This window comes from Pocillopora verrucosa, chromosome 6, assembly GCF_036669915.1.
Source record: "Pocillopora verrucosa isolate sample1 chromosome 6, ASM3666991v2, whole genome shotgun sequence".
Lineage (NCBI taxonomy): Eukaryota > Metazoa > Cnidaria > Anthozoa > Scleractinia > Pocilloporidae > Pocillopora > Pocillopora verrucosa.
Genome location: NC_089317.1, coordinates 4,662,969 through 4,683,650, shown reverse-complemented (window position 1 = coordinate 4,683,650; position 20,682 = coordinate 4,662,969). Strand labels below are relative to the sequence as shown.

General features: G+C 39.5%; 1 protein-coding gene and 2 pseudogenes across 1 annotated transcript; 1 reads left to right on the top strand and 2 right to left on the bottom strand.

The window, feature by feature from the left end:
* Positions 1-1,435: 1,435 nt before the first annotated feature.
* Positions 1,436-20,682, bottom strand: LOC131780730 (mitofusin-2-like; annotated as a pseudogene).
* On the bottom strand, positions 8,973-11,162 carry LOC136281574 (uncharacterized; annotated as a pseudogene).
* LOC136281573 (uncharacterized) lies at positions 12,754-14,861 on the top strand. Its single transcript, XM_066168244.1, has 2 exons — positions 12,754-13,290; positions 13,636-14,861. The coding sequence occupies exons 1-2, from the start codon at positions 12,754-12,756 to the stop codon at positions 14,746-14,748; spliced, it is 1,650 nt and encodes a 549-aa protein (XP_066024341.1). The 3' UTR covers positions 14,749-14,861.

The window sequence follows — 20,682 nt, the reverse complement described above, 5'->3', positions numbered from 1 at the left end:
CAGCTACAAATTGCTGCCTTGAACCCATGTGAACTGGCCTAGCCTTGCAATGGGAAACAACTGTGTTAAATACATTATGCACAAGATGAAAATCGAAGAAAAGGGCCACAAAAATTTCCTCTAAAAACTCAAGTGCTAGTGCAAACGCGGGGTTAACACTTAACTGCAGATTTTATTCAATGGCCCACAAATTTCACGACAAAAATACGTTTCGGTTCTTATCATCTACACGAGAACAGTGAAGCGTTTCTCAATGATAGCAATCTTTTGTTCTTATTATCAAACCTCGTGTTGGGAGTTCAAATTGCTATAAGCCAGTGTTTGTCTTTTCGGCTTTTTAATGTGAAATCTGCTGTACTTTAAATGGAGAATTCTCACCATGGTTAAGCCGTAGCTATTATAAATTTTACAACCTCAAGATAAATAAGAATCTAAAACAAAGGGATTAACAAAAATACAGATAAAATGTATAATTTTAGGCGACAGCACATTGACAGTCTAGACAGTAAGAACCATCGCTAGGAAACGTGATAAAGCGATTCATTGTTTTAAGACGACGAAACTACAACTTACAGGCGGCTAAAAAACTATTAAAATTGAAGGTAAAAAAATATGGTTTGAAACGATAGGAAAATATACTATTGTGAAATATAAGCTTAAGCTTACTTTCATTTTCAATAACTGATCATGAAGCTACTAAACGTTCAGCAGTTCGATAAAAACGGTTTCATCCGAAATATCATTGACTTACTGATAATGTGGCACGATGAGTAGGGTATAAATTTATTCGCTAACAAGCTAAAATATAAAAAAAGATCCTTACAGAAAAAGGCTCGCTGCATCTAGTAGACGAGGCTATAGAAGTAATTTTTCCTTTGTTGAACGTCGAGTGGACGGCGCTGCGAATACCTCGTTCAGGCGAATTTCGCGCCAAAATTCGATCTAAATGACGCAAGGGTTATGACGTAAGACCCCACATGGACTGCTCCATTTCAAACTTTAGCAGTTTCGACGTGAACCAATTGCTGTAACACTGAACCATTTCGCTTTGTACTAAGCCATTTGTCGTCACGCTAAACCATTTGGGGTCACGCTGAACCATTTGGGGTCACGCTGAACCATTTCACTTTACGGTAGGTAGACTGATGTGATACTTAGCTATTGCGGCTTACGATTAACCATTTGACGCTAATTTAAGCCATTTTGCGTTACTCTGAACCGTTTGTGTCAAGTCACTGAACCAAAGTCCCCTTGGGGAAAGTCAATAAAGTATGTTATGTTATGTTAAAGTACAGTAAGCTGGACCGTTTGGCATGACAATGAATATCACAGCACAACGATCCATTCAAGACTTGACTTTTTCATTTTCGACACTGAACCATTTCAGTAAACACTTGGCCACTCGTGTTTTTATTGATTCAGTTCAACACAGCTACACAGTTTCTGAAATGCCATTCACCAAAGGCTACTTGTCCATTTGTATTTTATATAAATCTCTTAAAATGAGATAAACCGTTCTCCAAAAGACAATCAGACCATGCATTTTGGTTTATTACAAACTATTTATTTTGCCTGTATTTTTGGCGGTGACGGCCGTCCGTACAAATTACGTTGTCAACTTGGTTGACAATGCTAAATTATCCTAAAAAACTAAATAGTTACGTACACAAGGAAGACTGATCAATCTGTGACTTTCTCAGTCCATCTGCCGGACGTAAAAAGACGAAAAAAATATATGCGTCCTAGCAGTCGTTAATTGTCCATTTGTAATTTAGACAAAATCTCTTAAAATAAGATAAACTGTTCTCCTAAAGACAATTAAACCACTTCTATTTATTACAAACAACTTATTTTGTCTGAAATTCTGGCGATGACGGCCGCCCGTACAAATTACGTTGTCAACTTCGTTGGTAATACTAAATTACCCTAAAACCTAAAAAAGGAGATAGGGATGATAAAGCCTGCGCAAGTAACAGTTTTGGGGCAGTATTGGTTGACAGAACCGCGCCAGTCACGACGGGAATGTGAAGGAACAAACTACCGCTCGGCCGCATAAATCTTCATTGACCAACCAAAACTTTCTAGTTACACAAGCTACAGACTATATTTTCGGAAGTTTTAGGACTGCAAGCCATCCTTTCACATCTTGCTCTTTTCCAAACCAAATTCGGTGATGAATTGGGACAGTTCGCTTTCCAACCGACTTGCTTCGTTCCTAAGGACAGAAAGCGAGCTCACTTAGAACTTCTGGTGCTGCAAACTCCCTGATGATGCTAATGTTTATATAATTACAAACGATGCTCCTATTTCTTAGGATGACGAGGTTGTCTGTGAAGGGAGAGTTGACGGTAATCTCAAATCCCCTCTATCCCCTTCCCCTTGACAAAAAATATTTCCAAGATGAAATGGTGGTCTATGAAGGAGCAAGGGGTAATTCTCACTGCCCCCCCCCCCCTTCCTATCATTTTCACAAAATCCTTTCTTGAGAATGCTAGTTTAAGAAGCCGTGAGTAATCCCTTATCCATGTCACACCGTTCCCTTCAGCAAAAGAGAATACCAACCGAGTGCGAAGAGGGAGGTTATGATACATTTGAGTTCAGAAGAAAATCATTTTCCCCCACCCCACCCCCATTTCGCTGTTAATTTCTTCCCCTTCCCTCCGTAAACCTCAGTTTCTGCTTCAGCTGTTGTCATCAATTAATTGCCAATACGTAGGACAGAATTACCTTAATATTTTCGCATCATTTTCCATTTTCTTGAGCCTTTCTATTTCTTTATACAGTTCGAGGATGCTTCCTTTCAAATTTTTCATTTCTCTCTGAACCTGAGACCCACGCTTCGCGATGGTTGAGGTCAGTTTTCTGAAATAAAATAAAATAAAATAAAATGTTTCTTTATCTATAGTAACCGGGGAGTTGTTATTGCATTGTTATGTATCTTATCGCCGGACCGTTGAAATACCGCGCGATTAAAAGCGAACGAACCGACACACGCACTGTAACAAGATAACATAGCTAACACCGGAATGAACTTGTGAAGAATCGGTCTAATTTTTTAGTTTACGCTGATAACACCACATACTATAAACACGTGGAATTAATACTCAGTAATCCTCATAACATGATCAAAATAACAAACATGTATGAGGAATTATTCAGCACGTGATATTCAGTTAAACCAAAGGCAGCTGAGATATAAAAGTTCCTCTGCAGAATCAATCAGTTTTCAGGCTGAACATTCCATTGAATCAACACTTTTAACAACAAATAGCAGTGTTTTCTTGGCGTACAAATAATAGCATGACAGGGATGAAGACACTAAGACTTTGCATGCTCAGAATAGCATACCCACTGGGTGCAAAATCAAAGAGCCATGGACTATTCTGGAATCGTTAGGTTACTACCCTCGTACCATCCAATCAACACTTCCATACTTTTAGCATATGGCACCTTTTCAACATTAAGTTTCAAGTCAAGTGAATTTACCCTCTGCTATGTGCTAGAGAGCTTGAGTTTGAACAAGATGATGACAGCATTTTCACAAACACGACAGTCACTTGAGCTGAAAGGCATCAATGGGATAAATGGCTTTAGTTTTGGCTCAAAATGGTGCTGTTACGCGGCAACAATCGATTGAGGAACAAATTTATGTTTGGCACCGAGCGTAAAGCGCGGGAAAATTTGCGTCAGTTTAATTCTCTGTAACCTGATTGGTCAAAAGTATGACACCTGGTCTGATTGGCAAGACAGCGAGTGTAAACCGCGGGGAAATTTGCGACTCTTGAACAATGTGCGACTTAATTGGTTAAAAGAATGACACTTCGTCTAATTTTACTCGCAAGGCTTTGTGGGTAAAAGAAAATCAACCAACAATCGCATCACAGACGCTTCAAAAACCACACGGCAGCCAAACTTACTGTTGCACTTGTCCACTGCACTTGGCGCTAATGACACTGACTTCTGCCTGAAGCTTTTCAGAAAAGTAATCCACAAACTGTCGTTTGAAAGCTTTCTCTTTAGCACCATTGGTCCAACATACCCTCTCAATTACATGTACTCCACTGTATACCCCCCACACAAAGCCATGAACCACCATCCTACAGTCTTCCAAATCTGCAGTTGGAGAAACACGAACTGAAATGGACGCTTCGCATAGGCATACATACATCTGTAACGTTGCGAGGGTTGTCATGACGAGGTGAGGCGCTCTGAGGCTGTCAAATACAAGTTGTCTCACACGAGTTACCAACAACCACACAATCCGGTAAGTTATGTCTCAAAAGCATTTTCTTTTGGTAAAGCTCAAAAAAGTTCGGTAAATCAACAGGATACCAGTACTTGAAAAAGCTTAAAGCTTTAAAAGCTCCTTTTCCCTGCTTTTGTTTCCTTTAGCAGATTTCTATAATCGTTTCGATTCTCTTTCGCTTATTTTGCAAGACAACGGTTGTTTCTTATGTTTTCATTTGAAATTTTATGCGGGAAATTGAAGCACGGCCGGCAAGAATTGATCCCCTCGCGCATGCCCGACGTTTGACCGCTATGTTTTATGGTTGAGGTTCTCTAACTTAATAAAATATTTTAAACCTTACCAGTCCTCCCACTATGACTGTCAGTGTACCAGTGGAAATCGCTGGTGAAGCTAACCCTAGTACCACAGCTGGTCCGGTAGGTACCAAGCTCTGCACCTTTCACTGAATCTTAGATAAAATCGAAGTTGTCATGAGCCACTAAAGTTCGAAAATAGGTTATCGAGGGGCGAAATATCCATCCAACCTCGGTACAATTGTGGCGCAATGGATTGCACTTCACCTCACAAGGGAAAAGATTGAAGATCGATTCCAATTGAAAGCAATTTTTCCTTCTATTTCTTTTTTTCTCATATTCTTCAAAAGCATGTGTTTTCTTAGTTTCGTTGGGAACGTTATAACTTATTTTATAGTAATCAGCTGTTGTTCCAGTACTAAAGAAGTGTTCTTACATTCGCTCCCAAAGCGATGGCTAGTCTTGCATTACGAGGCGCCAAGAACTTCCTCAAAATCGCTTGCTAGCCAAGAGAGGAGCGAAACTCGATATCTTCACGAAAATCAGTGCACAGACGGGGCACATCCAGTTTGAAGTTCGCTTGGAAATCAAAACTACAATAAACAAACAAGATAAAGAAATTAGTAACAACAAAAACGGATATTTAATCGTTTCCCCTCTGGAGTGTCTGCTTCCTGGTTTCCTAAAGCCAATAGTCTTGATGTCAGTAGATCTTAACCCTTGATCAGCATCTAATTTCTCCTTACAATATCACCGGAGACTCAAACGTCCAGGTTACGAGAATGAAGGAGATGAACGCCCACTTAAGAAGCTCATGACTGTTTAACAAATTCTCTTTGTCAGCACATTAGGAAATGTGTGGAGAACAGTATAGAGAATATGCATACTGATGTTAGGGTTTAACCCTTGAACTCTTGAGAGTGATTAGTAACTATTTTCTCCTCCCAGTATCACCACTAAAACAAACATTGAGGTCATGAGAATAAAGGAAATGATCACCAACTAAAGAAGCTCTTGATTGTTAAACAAATTCTCCTTGTCAGCAGCATAGGATATGTATAGAGAACAGTATGGAGAATATGCATGTGGATGTTAAGGTGTAAAGGGTTAACGGGTTAAGGGACACAATACTCACGCTGGGGTGCCGGGCTCAAGAGATACCTCTGGTGTTTCGGGCAGAAGACAACGAAGGCGATCTGGGAAAAGAAAAATATATTTATATGTACTTAAGGGACCAGTCATTAGTTATCATCTGAGGGGATGTGGGTGGGGGTCGGAGGCTGTCGGTCTTGTCACGATAAAATTTACTAGTTCGACCAATAAGGCCCTGTAATATTCTTATGATTTCCTCCCCCCCCCTCGTTGGCAGTAAATTAGTGTTGGCAGTCAATTCTCAACAGTCCCACTTTATACTCTGTCGATGATGACTGAACCCCCCGCCCTTCCTTTCCCCCTTTGAAACAATGTGATCCTCTCCTAAATCCTCTCCCCCTGTCTTCTTTTTACCTTTCATATAAGTGACTTTATGATGTACCTTCAGTTATTACTCTACCTCAGTTATTTTGTTACCCTAATGCATTGCCTCCGTAACAAGCGTTCCAGTAGGAGAGATGAACTTTTTAATATCATAACCGCGCGAAATGCGCGGAACGAGAGTAAAAGAGTCGCAGGATGGGGTTGGGGTCGGGAGAGGAAGGAAGGCTCGCAAGCGAATCCAAGCTTTTGAAAAATCTGTTTGCCCACAAATGGCACTTCTGATTGGTGCGGCGTGATGAAATTGACAGGTTTGACAACTAGCTGTCAAAATCCTTGTGCAAATGCGAGTGACCTACGATCAGAAAGATCACAATGGCGGAAAACATGGGAGGTTTTAGCTAGACCAGTTCTGTAAACTGATGCGAGGTTTTTTTTTAAAGATACTTCTCCAGATAATTCCGGCAATTCACTACACATGCATATTCACACATCACTCATGCTACAAAAGTAGTTCCTGAACACTGACCTGCCATTTCTTTTTGTGCCTCACAAATCACCTGAGTTTGAAATTTTGAACAACAAGCCGCCATATTCCTTCCCAAGCCACTCTTTATGTGATTGTACAGCTCCTATTGACATAATGAGTGATAGTGTTCGATTTCAGATTATTCTTCCATTGCAGCTGTTGCTTGGCAATGAAACTGTTTACGCATGTAATTTTCACCTTTTTGTGTGTTTCGAGGAACTTAGGATGAGGATGGAATGGATGATCGAACTCATTCACCAGCAAGCCCAGGCGACCAATCTCTTCTGTCATAGCCTCAGTCACCTAAAGAAAGGAAAATTTTTGTCGAGTAAGCAACATTAGACTTTCTCACTGGCCGAAGGGGACAAATCTTCAAACCCACCGCCAAAAGAATTTGTCTTAGGTAAAAACTGGACAAAACCGACCAAATAGACAAAACCGTGATAAACTTGTCATTCATCTGTCGTAAAAGCTACGACCAGCGTGTTATTGAACTGAAATCAGTTAACTAGAAAGGCACAAATTGTCTTTTGTTGCAACACTCAGGGTTTCTAAAATTTTAAACCAACTTAGAATAAATCCTGGAAATGGAAGGTGGAATCCTTTGCTGGCCGGTCTTATGAACAGATCAGGCGCTGACGGCTTTGAAATTTGACAAAATTTGTCCTTTGATTTTGTCGGGACAATTCTAGTTCTGTCCGCTGCTGCGGAAAGGCTTTAAGAGTAAAAATGGATAAATGCTGTCAGGGAGGGGGACGGGTAGCATGGGATTGACTGACTTCCCATCTCGGGGGAGTAGCAATACTCTGGGTGTGGAAATTGGGAAAAGCTCCGACAGTTTAGTTCTGTACGATTGTGTCCCGATTTGTGTTCATCCTTACTACTATTATGTGTAATTTTTAAAAATATAAGCTTCTAAAGATCTCCAGACTGCTTAGTCATGCTGACTTGCATACCATAGAACTTCCACAACATTTCATCAAGTCACGCACTTATTACGTAATACTACTAAAATAGTTCTTCTTTAAAGGGCATGTAAACCCAAAAAACGTTCATTTTCTTTTCAAATAGATGTTTAGTAAATATATCAAGTACACCAAAGATACCATTCGTTTTTTCTCAAAAGTCCATTTTCACTTTGTAAAAGCTCTTCCAAATTCGAAACATTCGCCATCTTGAATGGCGCCATCTTTCCTGTGACGTCACGGGTGGACCCTACAAAGTCTTGTTTTATAATCGCGTGAGGCACCATAGTTAGTGGAGGAGTCTCCTCTACTAACTATGGAGGCACGAAGGAGTCTTTTCTACAGCCGTTGTTCGCCGGTCTTGTCATGATTTTTTTACTTACAGTTTGCTTCAATATATTCAATTTTTTCGTAATGGTAAAGCGTTGTGTCGTCCAGTTTTGTACTGATTTAAACAAAACTGGGCATACAATGCAAATATTTTCAAATGACGCAAATTTGAAGCGGCAATTTGTGAAATTTATACTAGTGAAAATAGCCGATTACGTCGGCTCGACGAAATCGGCTATTTTCACTCGGACAAATTTCACAAATTGTTTGTAGCAGTAATTTTTCTTCCTGGTGCTGTACCGAAGATTCAGGCCTTACTAGAAGCAAATTATTCGGAAGTGTAAAACGACCCATATAGTCGGTAGACGACGAGGATTCGGAAGTGGCCGACCGAACTGAGAAAGAAGTTGAGCTCTTCAAAAGTTAGAGGTCAACGGAGACAGTACAAAATCGATTTACATGAAAACGTTTCGTTAATTAAACAACGATAGCTTTATTGGTTCTCTAAAAACATCTTTTTTCTCATCTAATAAAAGATTATGGGGAAGCCAGTTGTTCGGGAGCCAGCGCTGAGCCCATAAAAGACACTGACTCCTCTGATCCTTTGCCTGAATTCGAAAGACGTATCAAAGAAAGAGAATTCGTTGATGTCAGTGTGTAATAACGTGATCTGGAATTTTGTTGGTTCGATGCAAAGAATTCTATACAGGATCCCATTATCAACCCCTATGTTCTATAAGAAAATCCATGCCAGCCCCACTTGGTGCTTCCTTTGAGAAACCCTGCAGAGAAACAGCAGAAGAATTTGTGTCACGATTTTCACAGCAGGGAAAATACATTCAAAGCAAAGGTCAGTAGGACAATATTCATCATTTTGAGTACAACTTAAAAGATCCTGATTTCAGCTTGCAAAACTATCTTTTCAGTATTTCAAATCGAAGCAAACACAAACAGGGTTGGATAATTATGAAGGCCTCACAAGGAAATGTATATGGTACAACTTGTTTATCGATAGAAATGCTTCGGAGATGAAGGAAAGCAATACATAGATAACTCATAAAGAACGGGCATAACCTCCAGTGCTGTAAGACATAAATAACTAAGATCTGCATTAACATATACCTTTATTTCTCTCAAAGGTTTGGCGGTTTTAATCCAGGGTAAGGCGATCCAAAATCCGCTGGAAAAATGTTTCGAATATTGTTTAACGCACAAGATGGCACAGCGACCCTGAAGTGTTTGCCGAGATATTCCCAACACCAACGAATAAGCTATCTGTAGGCAATTTAGCGAAATTTCCTGCCAGGAAAGAAGCGAAAAACAACTAGCTCTAGTATTGTATTATTAAGTCAATGGCAAAAACAACCCAAGCAAATCGATCTCAAAATGTAACAAAACAGATGAAAAAGAAAACATTTAGCTTACTCGTTTCCGGTGTGATTATCTGTGCCTTGCTGCTGCCTGTACGCGCAATTGGCCGTCTCCAGCACCCAGAAATCAAGGCAAATTGACTGAAAACCTGGATGGTCAGTGATACAACTTATCTGGGTTTCAGGCCCTTGCTACTCTACTTTTTGCCACAATTGCCCGATTTCTGTACAACAAACACTTTCATGAGTTGTCGGCATTGGTTGACAAGTTCCACACTCGCACCTTTGATAATTTTATATAAAACACTCTCAGAAGCTCAAGTTTAAAAAATTTCTGTTGCATTCTTTTAGATTGTACCTTCGCTTTATTGGATTTTCATGTCAAATACAAATAAATCACACAGTAAATTAAATACCAGTCTGAGTTTCCGAGACGGTCGCATCGCTGTCGACATGTTCTGTACTGTCTTCGTGCGGATCGCTTCGGTGAACTCTACGCGGCTCATATTGTTAAGAACGTGGCCCAGACTCTCCTGAAGATTCTGGATTATCCCCATCGCTGTCATGTACTAAGCTTAAGGCATTAGAGTCGCTATCTTCTGAAAAAATATCTTCCAAACTACCGCTACTTACACGAACTCCCACACCAGTTCTATTGGGGAATATGGGTTGCGCAATATTTTAGTTCCACCGCTTACGTCACGACTTCTCGCTATTGTTTTTACCGGAAATGGAATTTCAGTTGAAAATGCCGATTTTCTCCTAAAATAAGTCGAATTGGACAAAACGAATTTCAAATTCGTTTTCTACGCCACTTTTTAAACAGTATAAGAAAAACATGTATTTTTGGGTTTACATGCCCTTTAAGCTTCTGGAATGTCCCAGAACACTTTGTGAAGATATACAAAGACTCATGTAGTAGTAGTAGGAGTAGTTGTTGTGTTGTGAGCGACAACTGTTTTGAAAGCTATACCGAGAGAGAGAGTTACTGTGGAAGATAGCTCATTTCAAGGAGCTTTGGAGACAGCGGTGAGATTGTATCGGTGATGAGCTAGGATATAGACTGTGGTGGGCTTAATTAAGTTTATTAACGATAAGTATTGTACTGCTTTTAGGATTAGCTCCTTGCTAAGAACATTACTCGCTGTTTACTAAAGTAGTAGAGTTTGTGGGATTGTAGTGTTTTTCTGTAGGTTTGATTATATCGTAACATTACTATAGGTCATCACACTTATTACAAATTAGGTGCATATCTGTGTGTACTCAGGAACTACAGCAGTAAAATTAAGGGTAATTGTGAAGAAGAGCTCCCCAAAAAACCTGTCGGCCGACAGTCGGCTGACAGACGGCCGACAGGTAGCCTATATTTCAGGCAAAACCTGTCGGCCGACAGTCGACCGACTGTCGGCCGACAGACGGCCAACTGTAGCCTATATTTAACAACAGGTAGCCTATATTTCAGGCAAAACCTGTCGGCCGACAGTCGGCCGACTGTTGGTAATGTGTCGGTAACCTGTCGGTAGCTTGTCGGTAGCTTGTCCGTGAAACGTTAACACAAACCTTAATGTTTTCTCTCGGTTTTCGCTTGAAAACGACATCCAACATGTTTAATACGTTGACAATTGACTTTCAAGATTTGGTGGCTCCTAAAGGAATCGTTTTGTGAGTGGTGAAATATACAAGATATTTCAATCGTAAAATTGTGCCGCGAACTTCATTGGCAACAGCTGCCCCTCTCTCCTCATGTTGCTCATGACCGGGATGTAGCGCCAAAGTCTTTTGCGACAGGCAACCTCCAGATCTCGCACCGATTGAACTTCTTGGTCGCGGAGGACGAGGTCCAGTTCCCTCGAGGCGACCTTTTTCAGCTCTGCTATCGCCACGAAGTCTCGTAGTACCAACTTTGCCGTCGATCGGTAAGTAGGTGAAGTCTGTCGAGTCATACATCACCATTACGGATTGTTATGTCACGTTAACTGTTCGTTTTTAACACAATTTTTTCTTTTTTCTTAACCTGTCGGCCGACAGACGGCCGACAGACGGCCGACAGGTTTTTTGGGGAGCTCTTCTTCACAATTACCAAATTAAGGTAAACTCTTGATAAGATTTTACCACACACTTCAAAGTAAATTTGATGTGCATATCAAAGGCACCTGACAAGCATCTGAGAAGCATGTCAAAAAAAGTCATCCATTTGATTACATATTTTTTGATCTTCCTGTTCTGAAACCTTACATTGTAAAAAACTTGAAATTACTGCGATTCAAGATTGAATAAACCACAAGTTTTAAACTTGTGCCTCCTAAAGAACATTTAAGTAGTTATTTTATTACCTGACTCTGAACTTTAGAGGTGATTTCCTTGATCTGGCGTTCAGTGTCACTTGTATAAATTCTAAGCTGTTCCTTCACATATTCCAGTCTATTCTCTTGCTTCTTCTTGATTTCCTCCAGTTTAGATCTGAGCAAAATAGACCATAATTATGAATTCAGCAAAACTGACAATTAACTAAAATCACAATCATTAAGAAAAATAAAAAAATCATCTGTCTCTTTCTCACCTTTGCTGAGATGCAGAATCCACTCTTTGTTCCATAAGAACCTTTAATGTGTTTGCAATTTTCAATCCACTGACTGCATGAGATTCAAACTTGGTTTGTATGGCTGACTTAGAAATACACTCCTATAAAATCAAGCATGAAAAATTTCTATTGTGAAGTGAGAGTAATTAATTGACACAAACTCTTGACAGGCAAATGTGTTTAACTTTAAATGGAAAAAGTACATTAACTAAAATATACATTACGACTCTGTGGTAGCAACCTTTGACTGGCTCTTACCAATGATTTAACACACAATAGACCCAGGGGTTTCAATAACCTTTTCCATGAGCAGCTGCCTATGGTGTTGAAGGTGGTAGTTCCCAGGTAAAGGGGTCAGGAGGCCCCTTTCAATGCTAAACATATAATGGTTAAAGGTCTTTCAAACACTTGATCAGCAGGGATTTGCTAAAGCAAAGGCATAGAAAAAACCAGGAAAGATTTATTACTCGACGTTTCGGGGTCATCGTGACTCCATTATCAAGAGACTAGTTTAAAAACATGCAAATAAGGAAAGGTACAAGAATAGCATAAATTAGAATGAACGGCTTAAACAAACACCTTGGCGCGGATGGAATCCGTTTGCACGTTCAGTGTTGGCTTACGCATGCGAATATACAACATTTCATTAACAAGGCAATCAAATTTGCCGTTACATTTCGCGATGACGTTGAATTGCTCGATCAAGCGTTCAGGCATTTCACTATTGTGCTGGAGGTGGTAGTGTTTGTAGATAGAAGATGATTTCCTTGTGTGCCCTTCTACGCGCTCGTGTAAGTGACCACGAGTATAGCCCACATACCCTGCATCACACAGGTTACATTTAAATTCATAAACGATACATTGTTGGTTAACAATAGGGGGCTTAATTTCGTGTTGCTTAAGCTGTTGATCGAGCTTAGGGCTAACGAACACTGGTTGGACAGGACAGGACTGGTTGTTGTTATGGATAAATCAGAATATCTTCGCCTACTATCCGAAGCGTCAATAAACGATACCAGCAAATTCCGATTCGTCGACTCGGAGAGACCGAGAACCAGAGGACGACCTCCTAAGTATTACCACCCTCTCCTTCAGAAAGAAAGGGAGTTGGAAACTCTCGTTCGAAAGATTCTACCGAAATCCATTGCTGACGCTCTCCGCCCGAAAGGGTCCAGACTCGCACACTTGTATGGCTTGCCGAAGACACATAAAGAACAGTTGGCCGTGCGGCCAATACTCTCTGCTACTAACACCTACAATTACTCGCTAGCGAAATGGCTTGACGACAAATTGAAACCCCTGTCGTGCAACCAATATACAGTGACAGACACATTCCGCTTTGCTGATGAAGTACGAGGCTTCGAGATCAAGAACGGCGAAATTTTAGTTTCCTATGACGTCACCTCATTGTTTACAAATGTACCATTGGAGGAAACAATACAGATCTTAGCTGAAAAAGCCTTTGCCCAGGATTGGTTCAACGAGACGCACAGCTTGAACATCTCTAAAGCGGACCTAATCGACCTCCTCCGAGCAGCTACGAAAAACCAGCTTTTCCAGTTTGACGGTGCTTTATATGAGCAGACAGATGGAACCAACACGGGTCTCCTTCTGCATTTCCAGAGTCATGTTGATATTAAGTACAAGCGCAGCCTAGTTAACACCATGGTGGATCGCGCTTATCGATTATCTTCTAACTGGTCTTTCTTCTCCGAGGAATGTGACCGCCTTAGAGGGGTTTTTCATAACTTGAAATACCCAAAGCCACTGGTTGAAACTGCAATCAAGCGGTTCGTTGAAAAAGCCTTTGCCCAGGATTGGTTCAACGAGACGCACAGCTTGAACATCTCTAAAGCGGACCTAATCGACCTCCTCCGAGCAGCTACGAAAAACCAGCTTTTCCAGTTTGACGGTGCTTTATATGAGCAGACAGATGGAGTCGCTATGGGTTCTCCCCTTGGACCGTTGCTGGCTAACGTCTTCATGTGCTCGATTGAGGAAAACCTCGAACAACACGGTCAACTTCCGCGCTATTACCGGAGGTACGTCGATGACACCCTGACCGTAATGCCTGATAGGGTGACCGCTGGCCAGTTTCTAGACACCCTTAACTCTACCCATCCCTCCCTCCAATTTACCATGGAAGTCGAACGGGAAGGATCCCTTCCCTTTCTAGGAACTGAACTGCTTAACCGTGCACCAAAGATTGAGAGCAAGGTCTACATCAAAAGAACCAACACGGGTCTCCTTCTGCATTTCCAGAGTCATGTTGATATTAAGTACAAGCGCAGCCTAGTTAACACCATGGTGGATCGCGCTTATCGATTATCTTCTAACTGGTCTTTCTTCTCCGAGGAATGTGACCGCCTTAGAGGGGTTTTTCATAACTTGAAATACCCAAAGCCACTGGTTGAAACTGCAATCAAGCGGTTCGTTGAGAGAAGGATTTCATCTGCAGAGCCCTGTCCATCACCAGACGTACCATCGGAGATTGTGAGATTAGTGTTACCCTTCAAGGACCAGTCGTCAGCTAATCATGTTAAACAACAACTGAACAGTCTAAGCTCGAAGTTAAGCGTGACTGTCCAACCAGTGTTCGTTAGCCCTAAGCTCGATCAACAGCTTAAGCAACACGAAATTAAGCCCCCTATTGTTAACCAACAATGTATCGTTTATGAATTTAAATGTAACCTGTGTGATGCAGGGTATGTGGGCTATACTCGTGGTCACTTACACGAGCGCGTAGAAGGGCACACAAGGAAATCATCTTCTATCTACAAACACTACCACCTCCAGCACAATAGTGAAATGCCTGAACGCTTGATCGAGCAATTCAACGTCATCGCGAAATGTAACGGCAAATTTGATTGCCTTGTTAATGAAATGTTGTATATTCGCATGCGTAAGCCAACACTGAACGTGCAAACGGATTCCATCCGCGCCAAGGTGTTTGTTTAAGCCGTTCATTCTAATTTATGCTATTCTTGTACCTTTCCTTATTTGCATGTTTTTAAACTAGTCTCTTGATAATGGAGTCACGATGACCCCGAAACGTCGAGTAATAAATCTTTCCTGGTTTTTTCAAAGGTCTTTCAGGCGACGGTAACCACCTGTATAGGTTTAATGGGCGGGATTATGATTAGCAAGTTTGTACTCCTTGAATAACAATACCATTAATTTAAACATTGCAATCATCAAAATGTTTTTGCCAATCATCTTTTGCTTTGTAAGTGATCTGCTGACAGACAAGTGGCTACCTGAAAACTATGCTAGATTGTAAGCCTGAACAGCAGCGACAATACCTCAAATTTGCATTCAAAGTTCTCAAACTCCAGCTGTTGAGCAGGAAATCCTTCATCATGAATGGCACCACCTGAAAAACAACATAGTAAAGCTAGTTACTTGATTTAATATAAAATCTTACTTTTTTAACAGTTTGTCCATGTTGTTTCAAGAGAATGCACATTTTGATCAACTACATACCTCCTTGAGACATTCCTTGGGGATTCTGCATTCTGGTCATTAAGGTCTGGGTAAAAAAGAAACATGAAAAGAAAGTGGGAATATAAATAAATCAACTAAGAGGTGTGTCCTGTGTTATATTTCTCTTTGCATAGCAGTTACAAAAACTTGAAGACCTGGTCAAACTTATTTACAATTGGTCCTTATAAACACTGATATATGATATCCAGCAGCTTACCTCTTTAGCAGAGACAAAAAACACTGTCTTCTGCCTGTCCTTTGTCTACACACTTGAGCTCATCAACAAGAAAACTGATGTTTCTACTGAGATGTTGATCTTTCACCTTAAGGAAACAGGAAAAAAAAATACAAAATCACACTTTATCACCATCATCTAATAGTAGAGGGGGGAAGGGGTTGTTGTCCAGGGGGAGGGGAGGTGGGATAAATGATTTGTTATCCCACCCATCATCATACCTTAATCCCCCCTCTATTTAAGCCCCCCTCCCTCCCCCCCCCACTATGAATCTGTACTTTTTTCATGGCAACAATTTCCTATGAAACAAGCATCTGAAATGAAATCATTTTTGACATCTTCTGATTACAAATTTGAATGAGTATCAAGGACAAACAAGTGCTTACTTACCTACTCCATCCTATCAGGTTCTGATGTAGATGCATCCCATCTGTTATTTAGCATGAAGATGTTTGGTCTTGAAAGACACTGATTCACTTTGTGGAAAAAAGCTTTTCTCCTGCAAATGACAAGGGTACCAGATGAGAAACTAGCCCACCAGTATGGCAAGGTTTAATCTATCAATGCAACCACATTGGATAAATTTCTCTTGCAACAAGTTACATTTTAAGGCAACTGAAATTTTAAAAATATTCAATCAAATTTAAGGTTTGTGTGTGTTGTATCTTAGATTTACACATAGTACATGAATGGTAATGAACATACTGCAACTTTAAGCGTTGACTCAGCATTAGCAACCAGGACAAACACATCAGCATCCAAAGAATGCTCATCAATCCATAGATCAAGATCAGGGCTCACATCTATACCAGGACTACAATAACAATTGTCTGTGACTATTTAGACAGCATTTTTAGGCTTCTTCTTGGTGCAGAAGACACTGGACATGTCACAATAGAGCAATGCCTCATTAACTTATGGTTTTCACTGTTTTCTAGTTCTTTTGTCCTTCTGTGTTTCTTAAACCTTCACACTAACATTAGTATATGCATACTCTCTGTACTGATCTCTAAACATTCCCCTAAATGCAGACAAAGACAATTTGCCTAACAGTCAAGAGCATCTATAGTTGGTGATCATTTCTTTTATTCTTGGGATCTTAATGTGTAATTGAGGGGTGAAAAGGTTAATTATACAGTACATTTCATCACTTGTATTTTGCTTACCTATCCACCAAAACAACATCCTCTGACAAGATTTTAGATCTGAGGTTAAAAAAAAATACAATTTTAACAAAAATGAAACCATCACAAGTGAATAACAATGTACAGGTAAAACTTTATTTACACAAACCCTCCGATCTAATGTGAAATGCATTATATAGAACATGTGAACTGTGTTTAGGAAGTTTGTCATATCTTTTTAGGACACAAGAGGCAGCCTATCCAAGAGCTTTTCAACACTACAAGTACATTTCCTTTGTTTATAAGACACTCATTGAAAAACCAATGACACAGCTTTATACTTTACTACATGTTTATTAAACAATTTCTGAAGGAAGTTGAGCATGATAACTTGAATTATCAAAACTGAGTTCTGAGTTATCTGCTAAAACTGAAGGCTGGGGCAGATTACAAAGACATGACGCTTAATAATTAATGATATCAAATGAGTTAATTCAGTGATTGTTTTATTACAAATTAAAAAAAAATCTGGAAAAGAAGACACATCTCTCTAGGTCTGCAAAAGTTTGAGAACACTTCATGGAGTAAGGGCTTAGACACTAGGCAGACTTTGAACTTCAAATAATAGATGCAATGTCTGCTGCAGATACTGGGTTATTATGTCAACTTCCTCTGCTTTGGAATAAACCTGGACAAGTACAATTCATGTACAACAAAGGGCACAACATTCTACCTTTACAACCAATGAATAAAGTTTGCAAGGTTGAATGGTAAATGCACTTTGATTGACAGGACAACAGTTACCTGCAAGTACATGCGATTGATACAATAGATACAAAACAAAATCAAACCTGGACTTTGGCCAAAACACTTGAACAAGACTGCTATGATCAAGCTTTTCTTTGGACAAGGCATCAGCAAGTTCATCTAATGACTGTTTTGATAACAAAAAGAAAAATATATAATTATTACAATTACTAACTATTCATTAACTTACATAGTGCATATATCAATTGGAGTACTATTTAATCTATTTCATGAGGATTTTTCTGCTTTTAGATGTAAACACCTGAGAAATACTGTTAGTTTAGAATTAAACAGTAGGGGGAATGGATTGAAGTTAAAGCCTTTATCCACTGTCAGGCTTTAAAAATCAAATACCATTTATTAACTGTAAATCATATTTTAAACATAAAATGTTTGTAAGAAAAATATATATCCCTGGTAAGACAAGGTGACAATTTGACAGAGAAAAAATGCTGTTTTCCCACCAACTACCTGACAGTCTTGAAGTACCATTATTATGAAAAGTTGACACACACATCCCAGATTAAAACACCATCCTGATGCTTGTAAACACCAAGTTCACCAGGCCAAGTTTGAAATAAATGCATTGGTTGCCCAATCAAGAAAATGTGGTATATATAATTATTAGGAAAGAGAATTGCAACAATCTTCAATCAAGAAAGTGTGGTACATATAATTATTACAAAGGAGAAACTTTCAATTCTTTTTAAGAAAATATACCTCCACTTTCTTTTTGTCATTACTCCCAGGAACCAAGATATATGGATCTGGTAAATCTGAGCCATGTACACTGAGAAAACAACTTGTAGTATGGCCCATTCCTGTTGGTAAGATCTTATCTTGTAGCATGGTGTTTACTGTAGTGCTCTTTCCATTGCTGGTTTGTCCAAAGAATGCCACCTTCATCTGATCCCTTGATATTATCTCTGAGATCCTTGAAACCAGAGCCAGAAAGCCTGAAACCTGTGTGAGAGAAATACAATAATCAGTTGTGACTTAATGAGAATTAATTACATTAAAAAATTGACAGTGACAGTGCAGGTACAAAGAGTGTGCATGGAGTGAGATGCACCACAAATAAGTTTTACAAAGAACTTAAGTCACAGTGTCCGTTACTGAGATTGCAAAATTGTTGTCTTAGAGGCTAGTAATAATTTCCATACATGCTTTTTTGAAATTCACTTTCTCAGATGGTTTTGGCATTGATATATTGTTTTAAGGTAAGAACAATTAGAAACAATAGTGTTTTAATGTGCAGTTCACAGCAAGCAAAATAAATTTACCTCATTGAGGACTAAACAGTTCTGCTGAGCAACATTAAGTAGCTTTAGCATATATGTAGCCCATGTATACTTTTTCCAACCTTGAAAGTAGTAATAATAGACTTTCATCACTTTGGCGATTTCAATTACTGGATAATAAAAACCTTATTTTGCACTGTGAAGTTAGGTGTACAAACTCTTTAAATTTAGAGTAAATTTAGAGGTGTGAGATAAGGGTCTAAATAGAAACTTCTCAACAAAGTCATAGCAACTGTAGTCAAAAGTGGTTGATTCTTATAGAATCAAGTCTACACTTTTCCCTGGTCTGCAGTTTGCAGTCTGCATTTTACACTGACTGCTTATTGTACAATCTATCTGAATGCTTAATCCACGAAAATCCTTAATGGTGCATGTACAAATTGTAAACAATGTTGTAAACATATAACATTGCAAAGTTAATTGAAGGAAGAATTTGATCAATATATCAATCAAAGTAGCTTTGAAGTAAAAGTAAATAAAAAAACATTAAAAAACAACCACAAGGTTATATGATCTGTACCGGTTAAAAAATTCTTAATTTGCCAATTCTCATCAATATCATGGAGCTTGAACGTGACATTCGACAATCTTACCTCCCTTGAGAATCTTTCGATGTCTTGTTCATTTTCATCAGCTATTCTGGAACCAGCTAAGAACTTTTTACAGTCTTCAAGATACTTCTTGAGGTTTCTGAATGTAACATTTATCTCCTCCTTCGCCTTTACAAAATTGTGCAAAGGGAACTCCTCGTCAACTGCGTTCGTTCCGCCATCTCCTAAAGATTTAGCTCGCTTGAACTGAGACGATGAATTCTTCATGTTCACCAGAATGTGTATTGTGCTGACTCCTTTGAGAGTTTGCACATAACGTTCCTCGCGACCGTGGGGGAGAAAATGAAGGCTAACGCCACGAGACATTTTTTCAACAACAGACTTACTTTCTTCGGCTTGTTACGCCATTCTTGTGTATTGTCGGGATATTTAAAATGGCGACCAAAAGAAGGCGAGGATGTATTTCTGTTAAGAAATAAAGATATTTGTGAAGATGTATGACCATGATGACAGGCTATGACGACTCCATCTGAACTTATTGCTTCTGTGTGGCATCTTCCACGACTTGACAGTGAAAACAACACTGCGACAGGAAATAGCTTACAGTGGCCATGACATAGAAAGAATCAAAGCGAAAATTCCCAGTTTGGACAAATGATGAAATTTAAACATAACCATGTCCAAGGCTTGCTTCAAAAGGGCTATTTCCATTCAAGAATGAGCCGCTACCCAAACGGCGTTTCTACTTTTCTTCAAATTCGCCCATTTGTTACACTTGAGCAAGAAAGTTGCGGTTGCGGCGTTTAAGAAACAATGGTATTTGACACCATCAAAACTTACCAATCAAGGTCATCATAACACGAGCCAACTATGACAGACTTTATTCCTTCCCTTTCCATGTCCACATCGTAACTTCCATTGATATCCAACCCCTCACACAGGCACCGAGCAAACTTCAAACAAACAAAGAGAAATTTAATACATTCGAAACCAGGAAGAAGTCCTATTAAAGTGAGCTTTAGCAAGTGATAATGCTACTCACAAGACATACAATCACACCACAGTTATAGCTATCGGTCTGTGTGTAATGTAGTGGTTCAACACATAGCCATGACTTGCAATTCCATCCCGTTTTGAGATCAGCAACGGCACTGCAGAGTCAAACAAAATATAAGTTACATAAGTATGTTTTGTCTGCATGCATCAAAATAAAAAGGAAAACATTGAGTTGAAAATATTTCACCTGATGTCATCGATCAGTTCTATCAGTTTGCTCTTAGGAACTGAGGTGCTCAAAATGGTGTGTACACGCCCATTCATGGGATCGAAATAATATCTGGTTCTGATGTTCTGATGTTCTTTCAAAAAGTCGATCTCTAAATCTCTTGACA